Here is a 16863-nt window from a genome sequence, read left to right as displayed (position 1 = left end):
GCAGCCACACGTTCAGTTTTCACAAGATCACACAAATGTTATTTCTTTCATATTGAACCAAGTGTTTGAAGAGGATTGTCGGCGGATGAACCCTTAGGTGGAGCTGGGATTAGTTGTTCCACAGCCAGCTACCGATATTGCACTTGTTAAATTATCATCCCTGAAGAAGACTAAACATAGAAAAACCTGAATATCTGCATCTGTGCTTTACTTAATAAAATACATATTAAAGTAAATTCTCTGGCCCTGGGGGAATAAATAAAGTTAAACAAATTGGGAAAACAAAAGGTTTTTTGAACTCAATTGAACTCAATGTGTTTTTATGTGGTATGTTGTTGTTTTTTAAACATTTGCTGTCTTTCAAATTCTTGGTATAATTTTAATAGGATATCTATTAGTAATATTTTAATAATAATCTTATCTAATTATCAAAAAAGCACTTTCCTTTCCGACATAAATTACATGGCTCAGTTTCGTCCTCCATGTCAGATGTTACAGGCGCAATTTGATGACCACACAGAGTAAAGGTCCCTCAGACCAGATTTTTTTTTCTTGTGTCTTATCTCTCACTGTCATAAACCAGAAACCAGGAAACATGCCCCTTCATATTCAAATTGAAGGAGGGAAAGGTCAAGTAGTGACGGGCTGCAGCTTGGCGATTGCGGAGTGTTGTGGGTGGAGATAACATTGACATTTTATTTGTGTCAACCTTAATGGCTGCTTTGTTTACCCTCAAAATGCAGCTCGAGTGCCTGGTTGCAACAATGCTGGCTTACCATAAACATGAATGCAACTACATCCTAGTTATGTCTTTGCGTAGCCTTAATCAAATATTAGCAATGGCTACATGACCAGCATAAACGTAAAAACCATCAATTATCATTGTCTTTGTGAAACAAAGAGTGTAAAGGCAAATATTGCCCTAGTGGGCAACTGTGAAGAGAAAACGTGTTCCTTTAAATAGCATAAGAGATGTGCACGATATCCAGACGGCCAAGACTTATTCAATCAAATAAGAAGAATGATATAGCTCAGCATTTGCAGGGTCAGTTTTATGGGGAAAACAATCATGTGACGACACTCTTGACTTTTCTATTTTGTTCCGCTCTGTGTCGCAGTACAACAGTCGCTAAGTCAACATCCGGATGTGCCAGTGAGTAAAACAGGATCCTGCCGCCACTTTAGCCAAAGCCTTTTGTGCACATTGCCCGTTGCACAGGGGTAGCGAGGCGTACAGTGTTAGGCAGCTTGTACACGCTGTGCACACCAAGGATTCAGACACAGGACACTAAAATAGAAACATATTACACTTTGAGTTACTGTGACAATGTTTTACAAAACAGTAGATCAACAATTTGGGAATTTCGATTCATCCTTTTTATGGTGCATAAAAAATTATCAGGTTATCATATTAAGCTCAAAGTTAACCACAACAGAACAATAAATCATTCACTATCATAAAACTAGAACTCAACAAACATTAGGCAATAAGCCAGATTCAACCACATCCTTTAAAAGTAGCCTATCACACAAAAAGTCAGCAGAAACGGAAAAGGTCACTTTGTTTTATGAAGTTAAAAAAGTGAGGGTTTTTTTGTTTTTTTAAGTGTAAAAGTGGCAGCACTTTGTAATGAAAGAAAGACCTAGTTTGCAGTTTCCACTGGCAACACACACACACACACACACACACACACACACACACACACACACACACACACATGGCTGTGAAGCATCTTTGGCTTTGGCACACAAAGGAAGAGAAGAATGCAGTAACTTGCACGCTTGTTGTGAGGAGACGTGAACATTGAGAAGCCTCGGAGTCCAGCGAAGAAATCACTCACTGTGCTATTAACAGCATTATGTGTCCGTTCCAGGAAATGTGATATGATCCACATCGATGGTCACGCCTCAGAGTCGGACTGGCCACAGACTTGTTGTTATGATTACTGTCGATTTCGTACTTTTTATATGCGAAGCGCAGTCTGTTCTGATTGCGAGGATTTACGCAGGGACGGATTACCAGCCGGGACTCATTCAGAAACTTTTTTTTTTATTATTATGATGATCTTGTTATGTAACCCACAAGAAAGTGTCACAGCTAACTGAGCCAGCTGGATTATTTATGACCCCGTCCGTGATCCGTGAGCCAAAAATTCTTCCCATGGACAGGAAGCTGCCAGTTGTCGTGGCAATCTCACCCCAAAGAGAGCCAAGCCAAGATCACTGGTTCAAATCCAAACACATGCGTCGGAATGTTGCACTTCACAATCAGGCAGCAAGACAAACCCAAGACATGTACGTAAAAAAAACATATTTTATTAACACAGCTTACTTGTAATTTAGAGTAAAAAAAATATTAAATACTAGTTACAAAATGACATAACAACACAGAAGAATTCATTTGGTTCCATCCAAACCAGCATCAACGTCTCTTCCCAGACGTGTCTGCAGCCATAACAGCTTCATGTGTCCTGTGGAAAAAAGTAAAATGAAGGAAAACATGAGTCAAACGCTTCCTGAAAGAGCTGCAGATTAGAGGTCTTCGCTCGCTTCATGAGTTTTGAAGTTTTAGCTCTTCTGTGACGAGCTGAACTCTCGCTCCTGATCCTTAGATCTCAGCCAGAACCTCGACGACTCCAGCTTGGGCCTGTTTAGACGCAAAGCTGATATCCTGGAAGGACTTGAGGGAGGAAAATAGACACATACATTCCTTGTAAAGCAAAGTCACTCCACAATGGAATGCTCTCATTTTTTCAACCAATGAAGTGTAGTTGGATAATTTTTCACAGCACACCTGACAGTATCTCACGGTCCACTAGTGTGCCGCGGCGCAGTGGTTGAAAAACAGTGGACTAACTAAGCCGTGTATGAAAGCACAGAGCAGGTGGTTACCTGCAGAGGACGGCCGTGTCCACTCTCCTGCAGCCCTGTGGAGCTCCACAGTGACGGGTCCTCCTGCTTTGCCAACGTCTGATTAACGAACCTCAGCATCCCAGTCAGCGTGCTCATGTCCTCCACCTCCTCCTGACCCACCAGGGTGCTGACTGACTCCCTCCTTGACTCGTTGGCTTGCTCCAGGACTCCCTCCTTCGCTCTGAGCTTTCCGTCCGTCATGTACGTGAGGGGGTTGAAGGAGAGGTCGGAGGCGGCCGAGGCCTCCAGGGCGCTGAGGCCCTGCCAGCTCTGCTCCACAGAAGAGGACGCGGACAAGGACGTGGACGAGGACTCCCAGGGCTGCTTGCTCAGGGCCTCCCTCAGCGTGGCCTTCACACTCTCGGGGAGATCCAGGGAGGAGTCGGCCAAGCTCCAGCTGCACGTCTGGTTGGGCGGGTGAGGTGGCTGGAGGTGTGAGGTGGCGGCGGGAGGGTGCGGCGGCGAGAGGAGAAGCAGCGGGCCAATGGGGTCGGGGGATAGAGCGCCCTTGGGGGAGGAGGGAGTGGAGCGAGCTGAGGGGGGGAGGTGTGGGGAGTGTGGGAGTCGGGGGGGAAGAAGGGCGGGGAGGGAGAGCGTGTGATGGTGGCGGTCGGCCGCTCGCTCCAGACTGGAGATCCGGGCCTGGAGACGGGTCACCTCTGACTCCTGAGCACAAGGGAAGAAAGAAGGTCAGTGTGATGTCACTTCCTTCACGACACCACTTCAGCGGTTCCTCCAGGACTCTACCTTGAGGAGCAGGGACTCGCTGGATGCCTCCACGGACCTCTCGGAGGCCTGGAGCTGAGTCTGCAGCTGGCCACTCTGCACTCTGGCTTCACCCAACTCGGCGCTAACTTGCTCCAGCCGGGTGTGAAGGAGGAGGTTCTGGGCTCGGACCTGCTCAGCCAGCAGCCTGCTCTGCTCCAGCTGGCTTCGGGTCTGCAGGAGCTGAGCCTGCGTCTCCTCCCACTGCATCTGCAGACGAGTGACTTGGTTCCGGCTGCGATCCAGCTCCCTCTGGGTTTGTTCCAGCTGGGCCTCGGCCTGCTGCACTCTGCTCTGGCTCTGCTGGAGCTTGGAGGTGAGCGACTCCTGCGTGGAGCGCATGGTGGAGGAGATCTGCTCGGAGACTTTGAGGAGCTGACCCCGAGACTGCTGCAGGGACTCCACCTGGGGAGAAACACAGAGCAGGCATACTGGGTTTGTGTCTAATGGAGGAAACATATTTACTTTCTTTATTTCTGGTCTCTTATTGTTGTTATTTAATTTGTAAATGAAGGACCAGCTAATCTTTAATGGGGCGAGTGAGTCTCTTCAGTGGAACACAGGCATTGCCAATCGTTGTTTTTGGATTTGGGATTTTGCAAACCTATTTTTTTTTTTTGGATTACATTGAAAAAAAAAACTGGTGCTGCATTCGTCAGTGTCGCGATGAGACTGTTTTGATTTTATTAAAGAAGAAAATCATTCCTTTCAGTAAGGCTTGTCAAAATGAAAGGCAGAGGTGGAAATTAAGGAAGTACAAATACTTTGTTGCTGTTACTTAAGTAGATTTTTCAGGCAATCTGTACTTTACTTGGGAAATCATTTTTGAATCTTGAATCACTACTTTTATTATATTTTTATATAGTATTGTTTCATACAAGTATCCATACTTTTACTTTTAACTGCACTTTAAATTTTACATTGAAAATATATATGAACTGATAAGAACACGGTGCCAGCCCTCCGCCAGTGGGCTCAACAAAGAACAGAACAAACAAGGTTTTAAATGGAAGTCTCATTGATGATGCAATGAAAAGAGAAACCGTGGGTTAAAAAAAATATGGAACATGCAGAAGTGCTGCTTAAAAAGAGGAAAAGAAACAAATAACAGCAATGATGCACAACTTCAATCAATTCAAAGACGTGCTTAACAGGAAGTTGGATTGCGGCCTGAGTTCTTGTTTTGTGTTTCATTGTGAACACAAACCGTAGGAAGAGGCGAGCGTTGTGGTGTCTGTGTTTCAGTAGACTACTGCGAGGGCTGCGGACTGACTGTACCTCGCTGCTGTGCTCTTCTCTCTGCAGCTCCAGCTCCTGCTCCAAGGCAGCAGCCGTGCTCCGCAGCGCCGCCTCAGACTGCAGCCGCTCGACCACATTGCGTGCCAGTCCCTCCTCCAGGCGAGACAACTGGGCCCCCTGCGAAGCCACACAGAAAGTGGTAACACGACAGCAAGAAGAAACGCTGCGCAGTCGCTCAGCCAAAAGTGTAACAAAAACATTGACAGCAGCAACTGCGTGAATGTCAGCACAAAAATATGACCTTACTTTTATTGTTCAACATTTGTCTAATTTTAAGTGTTTCAATGTTTTTCCCACACAACCAACAACCAACCAGAAAACCAAACAACTTATTCAACATAATCATAATCGTCTAACTCAGGGGTGTCAAACTGTGGCCCGTGGGCCAAATTTGGCCCCCAAGGCACTACAAAATAACTACTAGAGCTGGCCCGCCACTAATATACAGCACATGTACAGCTAAAACTACAAATCCCAGAATGCTCTGCATGCTCTGTTATTATTATGACTTAATTGGTTTATTGATGATGTTATTTTAAAATTTGCTATTAGCCTTTAATTCAATTTTGCATGTGTGCAACATGAAGGTATTATTGAATAGTATTTAGCTTAGCTTGTTCCATATTCAGGTTGAAGCAAAACTTGTTTGGGTCCATTTAAAAAGGTTCACTGGTCTATCTGGAGATAGATTTCAATAAATATCAACGTTGGCCCGTGATTTTGTCCAAGTTTCATATTTTGGCCCCACTGTGTATTTGAGTTTGACACCCCTGCTCTAATTGGTAGTTTTTGCCTTTACCTTCTCCTCAAAGTGCAGTTTGCTGGCGTCCAGCTCTTTGGTCAGAGCCTCGCAGCGGCGTTGCATTTCTTCAAGCTCTCGCTGCAAATTGTGGAGCCTCTGCTGGCTCACACTCAGCTGCTCGCCAAGCTCCCTGGACTCCTGAAGACAAAGCATCACACCACAAGACGGTCCACTTTAATTTCAGCCCCAAACATTAAGTGCACCTCTTGCGAGGCCTCAAAAACTCCTGGCTGTCTGGGAGCCATGAAAGCTTTATGCGTTCAGCGCGTTTTATGTTTGTTGTTTTCATACTCGTCTTCTCCTCTGTAAAGTGCACAAAGGAACAGATAAGAGAGTGTGTCCAGAGAGGAAATACAGGGACTGAGAAAGAAAAATGCAGAAAGATGCATTTCTCTTTTGCAGATAAATCTTTAAGAGGTTTATTTTTCATACTTGCTAGCAAAAATAATAAAGGCATTAAAATAATATTCACACAATGGGAGTTATTCATCTAAAGAAAACTGCTTCTCTCACATGTTGCACCCTGCAGTTCTGTGACTGGACCTGACCTTGCTGTTTCTGTCTGCCAGCTCCTGCTGTGCGTCTCTCAGCTCTCGCTCCCGGACCTCCAGGCTCTGCTGCAGAGACGCTACCTTCCTGGCCATCTCCTGCTTGTGCTCCCTGATGGCCACCTCCAGCTGCCCCAGCTGAGCCACGGCGTGCACAGGACAAGGAAGGCGGTGTTGGTGGTGGAGGTGGGGGAAACAAACAAAAAAACAATGAGCACTTTGGCAACACTTTATTCTGGCTTAAAGTTCTGCAAGACATCAATCAAATTAAAGCAACTGAGATGTGTGTGTATTGCTGTACCAGCTTTGCCCTCTGTTGGAGCTCCCCCTGTCTTTCTTTCAGAGCAGTGTCCATGTCTAAAACCTCGTGAGTTCTCTCCTCCAACTCCCTGCGGGTCTCGCTGTCAAGACACACACGTACACACGCACACACACACGCACGCACACACACACACACACACACACACACACACACACACACACACACACACACACACACACACACACACTTTTATTAACAGCTCTCTTATTTAAGATACACTGTGCAACCTTTGATCCCAAACAAGGTAGTTTGTGTCCTCTGAATAGTGATGTGAGAAACACAGGGGTGGGGTTGAGGGGAGAAAGGGTGAGGTGGGGGTGTGATTTGAGGACTTTCTACAGCAATTTATTGTTGAGTATTTGATTTGCATTATTACTTATTATTTATGACTCATTCAAAGGTTGTATGGTGTGCTTCAGTGTATTTTTATGCCTGACGTAACATAATACATTGATTCTGTGTGTCATGTTCTCTGTCTGGTCAGTGGAGTGCTGGGTGTAATGGACGTGCACACAGTGCAGTGTTTTTTTTTCATGCATACATTCACCGCGGCGCATAGTGTCAAGTTATTTGTGTTTAAGTCAATTATTGTCAAACAACACTGGAGCAGCAGCAGCATACGAGTGAATTAAGTCAAAAGACACAAGTTACAAACTTCACTTTAACACAAACAGAAAATAAATAAAAGTAATAAGAAAGTTATTACATCAGCGGATTAACTCAGTAAAAATGTACACATATCATTATTCAATCTGAGAACAACAACTTATAGAAAAAACTCCGGGACAACCGTGAGCTCAAACCAGACACACATACTGCAGGTGTATTTGTGGTGCACATTCACAATGCAGCCGTGTCCAACACAGCAGTGGATTCTGAGGGAGTTCCAGCACGTGGAGGCAGTCCTCACCACTGCAGAGCCGCTCGTCCCTGTGAGCAGAAGGATAGTTTTCACACGGTCACGGTCGTGTCCTCACCTAAGCTGCACAGTCAGTTTGTCCACAGAGGTCTGTCGGTCGTCCGCGATGGTCTGAGTTCTTTGGAGAACGTCTCGGAGCTCCTGCAGCTGCTCCAGCGTGTCGGCCAGCTCCCCCCGCACCGCCTGCAGCTGCCCTTCCAGCATCTGGACACACTTCATGTTGTTCAGCTTGTCCGTCTCGCAGCGGTGGAGCGCATCCTCCAGATCGACTGCTGCGGTGGGCAGAGACCGAAAGAAAGGGCAAAGTTAGGGGGAACCATGCAGAGACAAGATTTTTCCCCTCAGAATAAAAAAAACCAAAAAAAAACACACACAAAGTATGTGACGCACCGCGCTCCGTCTTGCTGTCGAGCTCCTCTTTCATGCAGTGAAAGCTCTCCTCCATGCGGCTGATCTGGGACGCCTTGATGTTGACGTCTCTCCTCAGACGCTTCAGCTCCAACTCTTTAGTCACCAGCTCCCCTCGACACTTTGTCATCTCTGTTGCCAGGTGGCTGCAGGGAGCGCAAACGAGTCAACACAGAGAAAAACAGTCAGGACAAGGTGCAAAGATTAATGGAGAGCCGCCGAGGGAGCCCCGAACGCCTCCTCACCTCAGTGTGAGCAACGCTCCCATGGCAGACCCTTCAGTAGCAGGTCAATCCAGAGCCACTACACTGACTTGACTGAGAGGACCGGGTGTGCCGTCAAAAAGGCCCATTTTAACAACATACGAGGTCACAACTTTAAAAAAAGAAAAAGAAAGAAAACTAGGCAAAAGTCCAGCAGACTAATGTTTCTGTAGACACATCAGCTTCCATGTGCTGCACTCCGACGACCACAATCTCTGTTTATATGCACAGTGACAGTGGAAGTGGGAGGAGGCGGGATGTGGGGGTGGGGGGAGGGTTCAGTGCCTTGAGACAAATAGGATGTGGTGTGATCATGAGACTGTGTCACAGCCTGAGATTGTCTACGCTGCAGGTTAAAGAACTTCTCTGATCAAAAACATGGACAAAAGCCCTACACAGACAAATAGTTCCAACATTCATTGACTGTCAGTGGGGGGTGGAGGGCTGCTGCTGCTGTTACGTAAGAATATTTGAAGGATTCTGCCACTACCCCCATGGCCCCTATTCGTGCACTTGTGTGCTTGATATTTGAGAGTTTCTGCAGGGAGAGATGCTCCTACCTGACAGAGCCGGAGAGCTGTGCGTTCTGCCGGTTCACCTCCTGCAGCTCCTGGTCTTTCTCCTGCACGTCCTGCTCTCTGCTGCCCACTTGGTCCCGGAGGGAGGCCCGCACTCGTTCCAGCTGCTGCTCCAGACTGGACACCTGTGGACAAACATCAGCGTCTCCATGTCACTGACGACTACAATCAAAGAGGGGTCAGCGTGCTATTTAAAGACAACTGAACGTAGCATTTGGAGCTTTGAAATCAGTGTGATCGGGCCTCCCTGGCTTCCCTGTTTGCACTGCTCACTGAAAGGCGAGCTTTGTGCCCCATTAGTTGTGAAGAACAACGAGTGCTCCTGCAATGTTCTGAACAGGGAGTGAAATCACAAGCTTGCACTGCTGCTTCCCTCGAGCAGACATGCACATGTAACACATTGGCTTGTGTTCAACTTCAACATCTGCATGCTAAGGCGTATTATTCTTGTTCTCTTATTTTTATTCAGTAAATTGGTATAGAATCAATGAGTAAATGCATACATCATGCAACATAGAGCAACCATTTACACTTTAGCACACTCTGAATTGTGTAAAATGAACAGCTATATTGTTGCTGATTCAGAATTTTAATTCAGAAAATGTTCTCACCTATGCATATACACTGTTCAATCTACCTATGCCTAGCTTTTCAATGTAATGTGAGTTTAGTTTGTGTTAGCTGTTTGTCTTGCATGGTTCACGTAAAAAACAAAATGGTGATTGTGAGTAGTATGTGAATAATAATAATGATAGAAAATAATAATCCAAGTGTGTGTAAATTACTAAAAAAATAAAACTGAAACTAATTTGTGACACCAAAAAAAAATTCCACGGTGTCAGCAGGAGCTACCACAAAAGCTGTTTGTGCTGCAATATTCCAAACAACAACAAAAAATCCCGACGTTACATAATAATATAATAATATGCACAATTATTCCAAACGATCTGTTAAAAATTTGTCCAAACTAGGATGAATGCCTTGCATTCATATTCAACATTCTACATGTAACTGGGAGACAAAGACGACTATTGATGGTAGGACCAAAGAGGACGATCAGGTGCTACAAAACAAACAAACTCAGGCCATTAAATGGTCATCGATGGTGATGACTGGCTGTAAATGTGACTGAAGCATTCAGGGAAATAAAGACAACCAAAGGCAATCCGCCACGCACAGGACAATGTGTGTCATGAGGTCCAGTTTATTACACATTTTTATAAATCGAAAAAAAGTAAGGATCGAATTGTAAAACATCAAAGGACTTTGGGTCTGATTTACTGAAAGTTTCTGTGTGTAAAAACGGACACAAACATGACTGTACATGCAAACTAATGACGAAGCTGATTTAATAACGAGGAGCAGTTAGTGTTTAGTATGTCACAGACCATTTATCCTCTCTGTCGGAGGGCAGCCGCTGGTGCAAAGTCCTCATTTAAATCGGGCGGTCTCCACCTCTTTTTCACCTGTTGCCAATTGTGCATGTAGATCTAAGTCAGGGGTGTCAAACATACGGCCCGCAGGCCGGATCAGGCCCGCGAACTGAGTTTTGCCGGCCAAAGTAATAAAAACTACAATTTTTCAATGAAAGAAACTGCTGTTCTAAATGTGTCCACTTGATGTTGCAATATTGTTTCTGCTACAAACTTAATACTGGGACTGAGCAAGTTGGCACAAGTACAGTACCTCACGTCTTGCCCCAGAATGTCTCCTATTGGCTACCCTCATTGCCCCAGAATGTCTCTGTCGAAACAGACAAAGTTGATGCAGAGCAGTGTTGCCAACTTGGCGACTTTCTCGCTAAATCTGGTGACTTTCCAACTCCCCTTGGCTACTTTTTTTTTTTTGTCAAGAACGACTAGCGACAAATCTAGCCACTTTTCCTGGTGTTATTGGAGACTTTTCTGGTATTTCTGGAGTCTGACATGAAAGCAAGTTCCTCCGCAGTTCCTGTTGTCAGCGAGCAGCAGGTGCAGCCTTTGCCCCACCCCAAAGTAATCAAATGCGGTCAAAGCCTTGAGAGTCCAGCCGCAAATTACGTGGCAGTCTTGGGCACCTGCAGTCAGGAGAGGAGCAGAGAGGAGACCCTCACCACTCCGCGTCCAGGCAGCAAATGAATTGCGTACGCTGAACCCGCCCTTTCTTACAGAGCGCGGGATGTAAATGTAAAGGTTTATTCATTGTTACACTAAAATAAATCACTGCATTTGTCTCACACAATCTCCGTCACTTACTCACCCTTAATTCTAAGAATTTATAGTCCAACAACAATCCTGTTAAATTACGTGGTTAAAACTAAAAGCTAAAGATATGCGACACTCATCAAAGCAGCAGTGAGGCTCCGACTAGCCAAACCTCTTCACTAATTAACAAGCCAACGATACTGCGCATTGAAACACAACTGAACTTCTTTTAGACACAATTCCAGAAAATGTCAGTCATATTAAACAATACCATGTTTCTGAAAATAATATTGGGTAGATTGTGGTAAATATAGTTAATAATATATTTATATAATATAAAAAAAATACCTAAAACATATTAAGGGTGTTATATACTCTATTTTTGTCTCTCCCAAGACGTTATTCCTCTCCTACAGCATCCATTGCGATCAAGTGCAAATTGTAAATTATGCAAATTAGACGATGGCGTCATTTGGCGACTTCTAGCGACTTTCAGGACAGTCACTAGCGACTTTCCTTACTGAGGAGTTGGCAACACTGATGCAGGCTGCAGAGTGCTCAAAGAACATGAACAAAGTAAAACAAAGAAAACAATTGGAAGTTGTCATTTTTACGATGTTATTACCATGTCATGATTTTACCAGTCCGGCCCACTTGGGAATAGATTTTCCTCTATGTGGCCCGTGAACTAAAATGAGTTTGACACCCCTGATCTAAGTAGATCACCGGCCATATGCAAACCCACAACAGGTGCATCTATAAGCGAGCACATGCAATTTAGCGCCTCTTATTTCATCAGCCCCCTAATGTTTGGGCTGATGAAAAAGTAAAAACTGTTGCACATTTCAGTGTGTATTTTAAACCTGTCTGTTTTCTTTTCCAAACCAACCTCTGTTTGCAGCTGACTCTGGCTCTCCTCCAGCTCGGAGACGCGAGCGGCACTCTCCGTCACCATGGCCTGCTGCTGCTGCAGAGAAAGCTGCAGCTGAACGTTCTGCTCGTTGGCACTCTGGCAAACCAGGGTGGCACCGCGGAGCTTCTCCTGCAGGGAGAGAGTCTGAGGGGAGACCGAGACTCAGCAAACATGGAAACAAAGGAGAAACGAGGTGAAATTGAGAGACGGCCTGGCGGCGTGTGACAGCTCACCATTTCATTCTTCTTCTGCAGTTCACTCTCGTAGTTCTTCTTCACCTCCTCCATCTGCTGCAGGTAGACGTTCAGCTCCTCTCTGCACTCCGACAGGGACGACTGCAGTTCTTGCACCTGATGTACCAACAGGTCAGAGGTGACGCTTTCAACTATTTCTGGTCCGGGGCAGCAGATTGTGCACAATCAAATATTGCATTTGTTCCGTCTCTATGGCATTCACGGTTGCACAAACCTTGGAGGCAGACTGCTCGGCCTGCTCTCTGAAAGTCTGCAGCAACTCCTCTCTGTGTCTCAACTCATCCTGCTTCTGCTGGAGTTTCAACAGCATTTTACAAAACAAAAACACAGAATGGTCACAAACGCAGAACATGAGCGAGGTAAGCGGAGCAATTGTGATGGATTCCAACCTGTGAGAGTTGGTCCACAGAGTTCTGCAGCAGGGCAGCTGCATTCTGAGCCTCGTCCCTCTGGCGGTGAAACAGCTTCAGTTCCTGCTCCATCTCCAACACCCGAAACTGAGCCTCATCCAACGACAGCTGCAACTGCAGAGGACAGAGATGACCGTCACTAATGCAAATCAACAGCCTGTCATTATGTGGAGTGGCTCTAAGGATGAATCCAACATGTAAAACTAATGGAAATGAGTTAACATGTCGTTGATAAACAGATTGATGGAGGCCAGATTACCAACATTGAGGTTTGGTAGAGAGAAAAACAATCTGATGTTGCTGTACTTCACCATTTCAAGGCTGTGCTGTTGCTCTGTTTGTGATGTTTTACTCTTCTCCAGAGACTGCTGGTACTCTTTTTGCTTTTTGGCCATCAGTGACTGGTAATGTTGAATTGTGCTGTTCTTCTCCTGTGAGCAGAAACAGAACACTGAAATCAGCTCGAACTGTTGCACTAACAGCAGCAAACAGAAAGAAGATTCAAAAAGAACAAAGAAGAAGCCTCATTGTTCACAACCAAAACTCAGGAGCGGCAAATCACGAGGAGGGTGTTTTGTACCTGTAGATGATTCTGCAACTCAGTGTTGGTCAGAGCTGCCTGACTGTAGGCTGAGCTTTTCTCCTGTAACTGTTTCTCCAGTGAGGCCACCCGAGCACTTTTCCTTTTCAACTGAAGAAAAAAGAAAAAGAAATGTAAAACATTTCCCACTGCTACTAATCACTTTCTGACTTGACTTGCCTCCTTCTCGGTGTCGGTGGCCTGGCTGGCTTTGCCCAGCAATTCTGTGTGCAGGTTCTGGTACTGGGAGGCTTTCTGAGCTATGGAGCTCTGCAGAGAGGAGATCTCCTCCTGCGCTCTGCTCAGACGCTCCTGAAGCCGCTCGGCCAGGCCGCTGTGCTTGCTGCGCTCAGCCTCCATCGACTGGAGCACTCGCAGCAGGTGCTGGTAGCCTTCACCTACAAGATTTTAGCAAAGGGAAAGAGACTTTTTTTTTATTTCACTGGTGGCAGTCCTTACTAACGTCATACAATCAGAAACTGACAGAGAAAAGTCACAAGGCCCTAAATTAAAGGAGTGTGTATGAGAGAAATCTTTGGTTGAACAATCATTAATTAATCAATGAATATGTAAAACCTATGGATGTAACTGCACCTTTAATTGCCTTTAAAGATGAACCTATGGCTAGAGTATAGAAACTACAATAAATACCAGCCACCTGAAGCCCTCAGATGTTTTAAACAAAACCGGAAATAAAGGCATAAAATTAATCCATATACAGAGCAGGATTGCAGTTTTCTGGTGTACCTGGCTTTAGGTTCAGAAGGTGTGGAGTTCCCGAGTAGTCTGCATGAGGCAATAAACAGGGCCTAATGCAGAGTGAGCCTCCAGAACCCTGAAGTAAAAAAAAAAAAATGGGAGTGACAACAAATACGTCTATGATGTAACATTTCAAGTATCAAACACTGTGAGAAACTAAACAAACATGTGACATAGAAGACCGGACAACAATGTGATCTTGTGTTCATCTTCCTCCTCACCTCTCGTAGATGCAGTAAAGACAGTATGGCCTGGAGGCTCTCCAGCTCTCCCTGGCTCTGCTGACACTCTCTGTGGCGCTGAGCCGTCGTCTGCTCGTGACTCTGGGTCAGAGCCCGCTGGTCTTCCAGCTGCCTGCGAAGGGACGCCACCTCCCTGCACTTTGCACCCTGTTCTTTCAGCTGTGCCTCCAGAAGAAGATTCTGTTTTTCCATGTCCACAAGCTGAGCTCTGAGGCCAGTGGCAGTGGACTTGGCTTGCTGCAGTTCCTCCATTGCCTGGCTGGAAGTCAAAGGTGGGGGTGGCATTGTGGAGAGACAGGCCAGGGATAATCATTTAAACAAAAACCTTGTCAATAAGAAACATATCATCAGCATAAACAGCTAGTAAACGTTTCGCACCTTATTATTTGTTTGTGTCCAACGTTTTCACTCTCCAGCATGTCACATTTCATTTCCAGCCCTTCCTTTAACCTGGCACACTCAATAAGATTCTCCTTTAGTTTGTTCTCACTCTCTATTACCTGTAGGCAAAAAAATTAAATTAATCTTTCATTAAACATGCATCTAAATATGTTTTTTAAACACATACATACCAGAATAATTACAAAAACGAACAATTTTACCTTTTGATATTTAGCAGACCTGGTGGCCTTATAATCTTTAAATGCTTCTTTAAGTCCCTCTGCATTTTGAAGTGCTTGGTTTCTTTGTTGCTCTGCACTGTAAAAGATGTTTTTTATATATTTATAAACAAAAAAAAAATTGAGTCTTCCTGGAAACACATGAAAGCAATGACAGAGGAGGACATCACCGTTTGCACAGCACTATCTTGGCGTCCAGTTCCTGTCTGAGTGTGTTCAGCTCCACAGTGAGATTCTCCACAACAATATCACTGTGAACTGCTGCTTCCTGGCTACACTCTGCCCTCAACTGTACTGCCCTTGGAGACAAAAACAGGCCACATTAGAACCGCACAAGAGGTGGCATCCGGGCAATTGTTAGAGAAGGTCATAATGTTACTTGAGTTCTTCTGCTTGAGCCTCCAGTTCTGCTTCAAGCAGACTTATCTGCTCACTCATGACTGCCACTTGACCGCTGCTATTGATAACACCAGCCCGGGGCTTCCTTTGGCCACCCTAAAAGGAAATTAAAGCATCAACTACTGTTTTCTCTGGGGTTCTTTTTCATAGCAACTCTCAACACAACTGCTTAAAAGGTTGCCCACAGTCCAAAAAGATGCACATAAGGTGAATTGGGAACTATAAATTGGCCATAGGAATGCGTGCGGGTGTGAATGACTATAGAATTAATGGAAATGGCTTGTCTTTTCATATGGCTCTGCAATAAACTAGTGACTTTTCCAGGTGTAGATCTGCTATTGCCATAAGACAGTGGAGGGATAGGCTCCAGCAGCACCCACAACCATGAGTGCAGGAGAAGCACACTTATGAAGCACAGGACCATGTTTCACCATTGTGACTCATTCGTTCACACAAAATAGATAGGAGTACTTTATTGATCCCAAATTGGTAAACTATACTGTAGAAGAAATTAAAGTATTGAACCTGTGAGCCGAAGGAGGGCAGTTCATATTGCACAGCATCAAAGTCCCGAATGAGCTGCTCATCCTGCAGGGTGAGACATGCATTTTCCTGCCGCACACAGCCTGCTCTCTTCTTTGAGGAAAAAGACTCCATCTGAACTGAAATCACCTCGCATAAGACAGATTAAAGACATCCATGTGAAAGAAAGGACTGTACGCATGGCCACATAAATAATAAAACATCTCCTAGGGCAACATTTATGATACTTAGAAACTAAATGGTAATAGTGAAATTTTGACATTAAGCCATCTACTTAACAAACAAGCAACTATTGTATACACATACTGAGACGATACGGATAGACATTAGGTACCTGCAGGTGTTGTAAGGTCAGGAGTACAACTCTCCTGTGTATACTAGAACGGTCATCATGTCTGTCTGAATGACTGCAGAAAGTGACGATGAAGAAATGACTGAAGACAGAGTCAAAGAAGAGGTTGAGGGTGGCAGTTACGGTTTTTGGCTTCTTCTTTTTTTGGAGGAAAAAAAAGTGGCAGGAAGTTTTATGAGCAATCTTACCAGTTTCCATCCACGAATGTGCGACATGGGATCTGCAAACAAGGTAGTTCTCAAGTCGATATTCAGGGACTTTCAACACGGCTAATACAACTAGCTAGGCAATAACTTGTTTTGTATTTAAGTATACAGAGCCAAAAAAGTGCCTTCTGGAGAGGCACGGAAAGATACAGCATGAACGATCTGTTAACGTATCAGTCTAATAATAAATCGCTAGTTTGTTACTGCCTAACTAGCATGCACTATGCATCCTAGAAGTAAACAAAGATGCTTTTGAGAGCAACAGGTCGCTAACCACTTAGTTCTTACTTTATTGTAGGATCTTGGGGTACATAGAAACAAAACGCTGGACAGTGAGTGTTAAATAATTGAATAATTTGTATCTTACTAGCGATTGGAAATGAATAAAAATGCGCTTTGGAGGATTATTTACTCCATATATTTACGGTACTCACTCAGTTTTCTGTGGGAAGCGTTCGTAATTTTATCTCCGCCCAAACCCCAACAACGGCTCTCGTGATTGGACAAACAAAACGGCCTTTGACTTAATTGGTTGACAAGATTGAGACCGCGAATCCGGGCGCGGACCTGCCCATTGTCAAATTC

General features: G+C 44.8%; 1 protein-coding gene and 1 long non-coding RNA gene across 4 annotated transcripts in view; one reads left to right on the top strand and one right to left on the bottom strand.

Moving 5' to 3' along the window:
- LOC142884963 (uncharacterized) overlaps positions 1 to 16863 on the top strand; it is a 166555-nt gene that overhangs the window by 57618 nt on the left and 92074 nt on the right. The gene's annotated exons all lie outside the window — the stretch shown is intronic.
- On the bottom strand, positions 2300 to 16831 carry ccdc18 (coiled-coil domain containing 18). 3 transcript variants are annotated; one of them, XM_076020970.1, is made up of 27 exons: positions 16713 to 16831; positions 16261 to 16292; positions 16055 to 16154; positions 15703 to 15854; positions 15158 to 15273; positions 14949 to 15077; positions 14761 to 14857; positions 14537 to 14658; positions 14138 to 14417; positions 13905 to 13992; positions 13338 to 13555; positions 13158 to 13268; positions 12889 to 13008; positions 12557 to 12691; positions 12382 to 12459; positions 12147 to 12263; positions 11890 to 12057; positions 8800 to 8942; positions 7959 to 8122; positions 7627 to 7840; positions 6629 to 6728; positions 6328 to 6465; positions 5777 to 5917; positions 4957 to 5094; positions 3661 to 4083; positions 2893 to 3579; positions 2300 to 2471 (listed from the first exon to the last, which is right to left on the bottom strand). In XM_076020970.1, the coding sequence occupies exons 4-27, from the start codon at positions 15832 to 15834 to the stop codon at positions 2463 to 2465; spliced, it is 4068 nt and encodes a 1355-aa protein (XP_075877085.1). In that variant the 5' UTR covers positions 15835 to 15854; positions 16055 to 16154; positions 16261 to 16292; positions 16713 to 16831; the 3' UTR covers positions 2300 to 2462. The 3 variants fall into 3 exon arrangements, with proteins under 3 accessions (XP_075877085.1, XP_075877083.1, XP_075877084.1); XM_076020968.1 differs by having other exon boundaries at positions 2300 to 3579; XM_076020969.1 differs by having other exon boundaries at positions 2300 to 3579; positions 12382 to 12456.

Source organism: Nelusetta ayraudi, unplaced genomic scaffold, assembly GCF_046127955.1.
Source record: "Nelusetta ayraudi isolate G7.1 ecotype Tasmania unplaced genomic scaffold, CSIRO-AGI_Nayr_v1 ptg000011l, whole genome shotgun sequence".
NCBI lineage: Eukaryota > Metazoa > Chordata > Actinopteri > Tetraodontiformes > Monacanthidae > Nelusetta > Nelusetta ayraudi.
Note: the sequence above shows the minus strand (reverse complement) of the source record. Positions and strands in the feature narration are given on the sequence as shown.

Bases quoted from the DNA above. Each gene is read 5' to 3' on its own strand.
- ccdc18 (XM_076020968.1), bottom strand. From the start codon at position 15,834: ATGGAGTCTTTTTCCTCAAAGAAGAGAGCAGGCTGTGTGCGGCAGGAA. The intron at 8,123-8,799 runs GTAGGAGCATCT...CGCTCCCTGCAG, and splicing joins CAGCTCTCCGGCTCTGTCAG to CCACCTGGCAACAGAGATGA. The intron at 3,580-3,660 runs GTAGAGTCCTGG...CCTTGTGCTCAG, and splicing joins GCGAGTCCCTGCTCCTCAAG to GAGTCAGAGGTGACCCGTCT.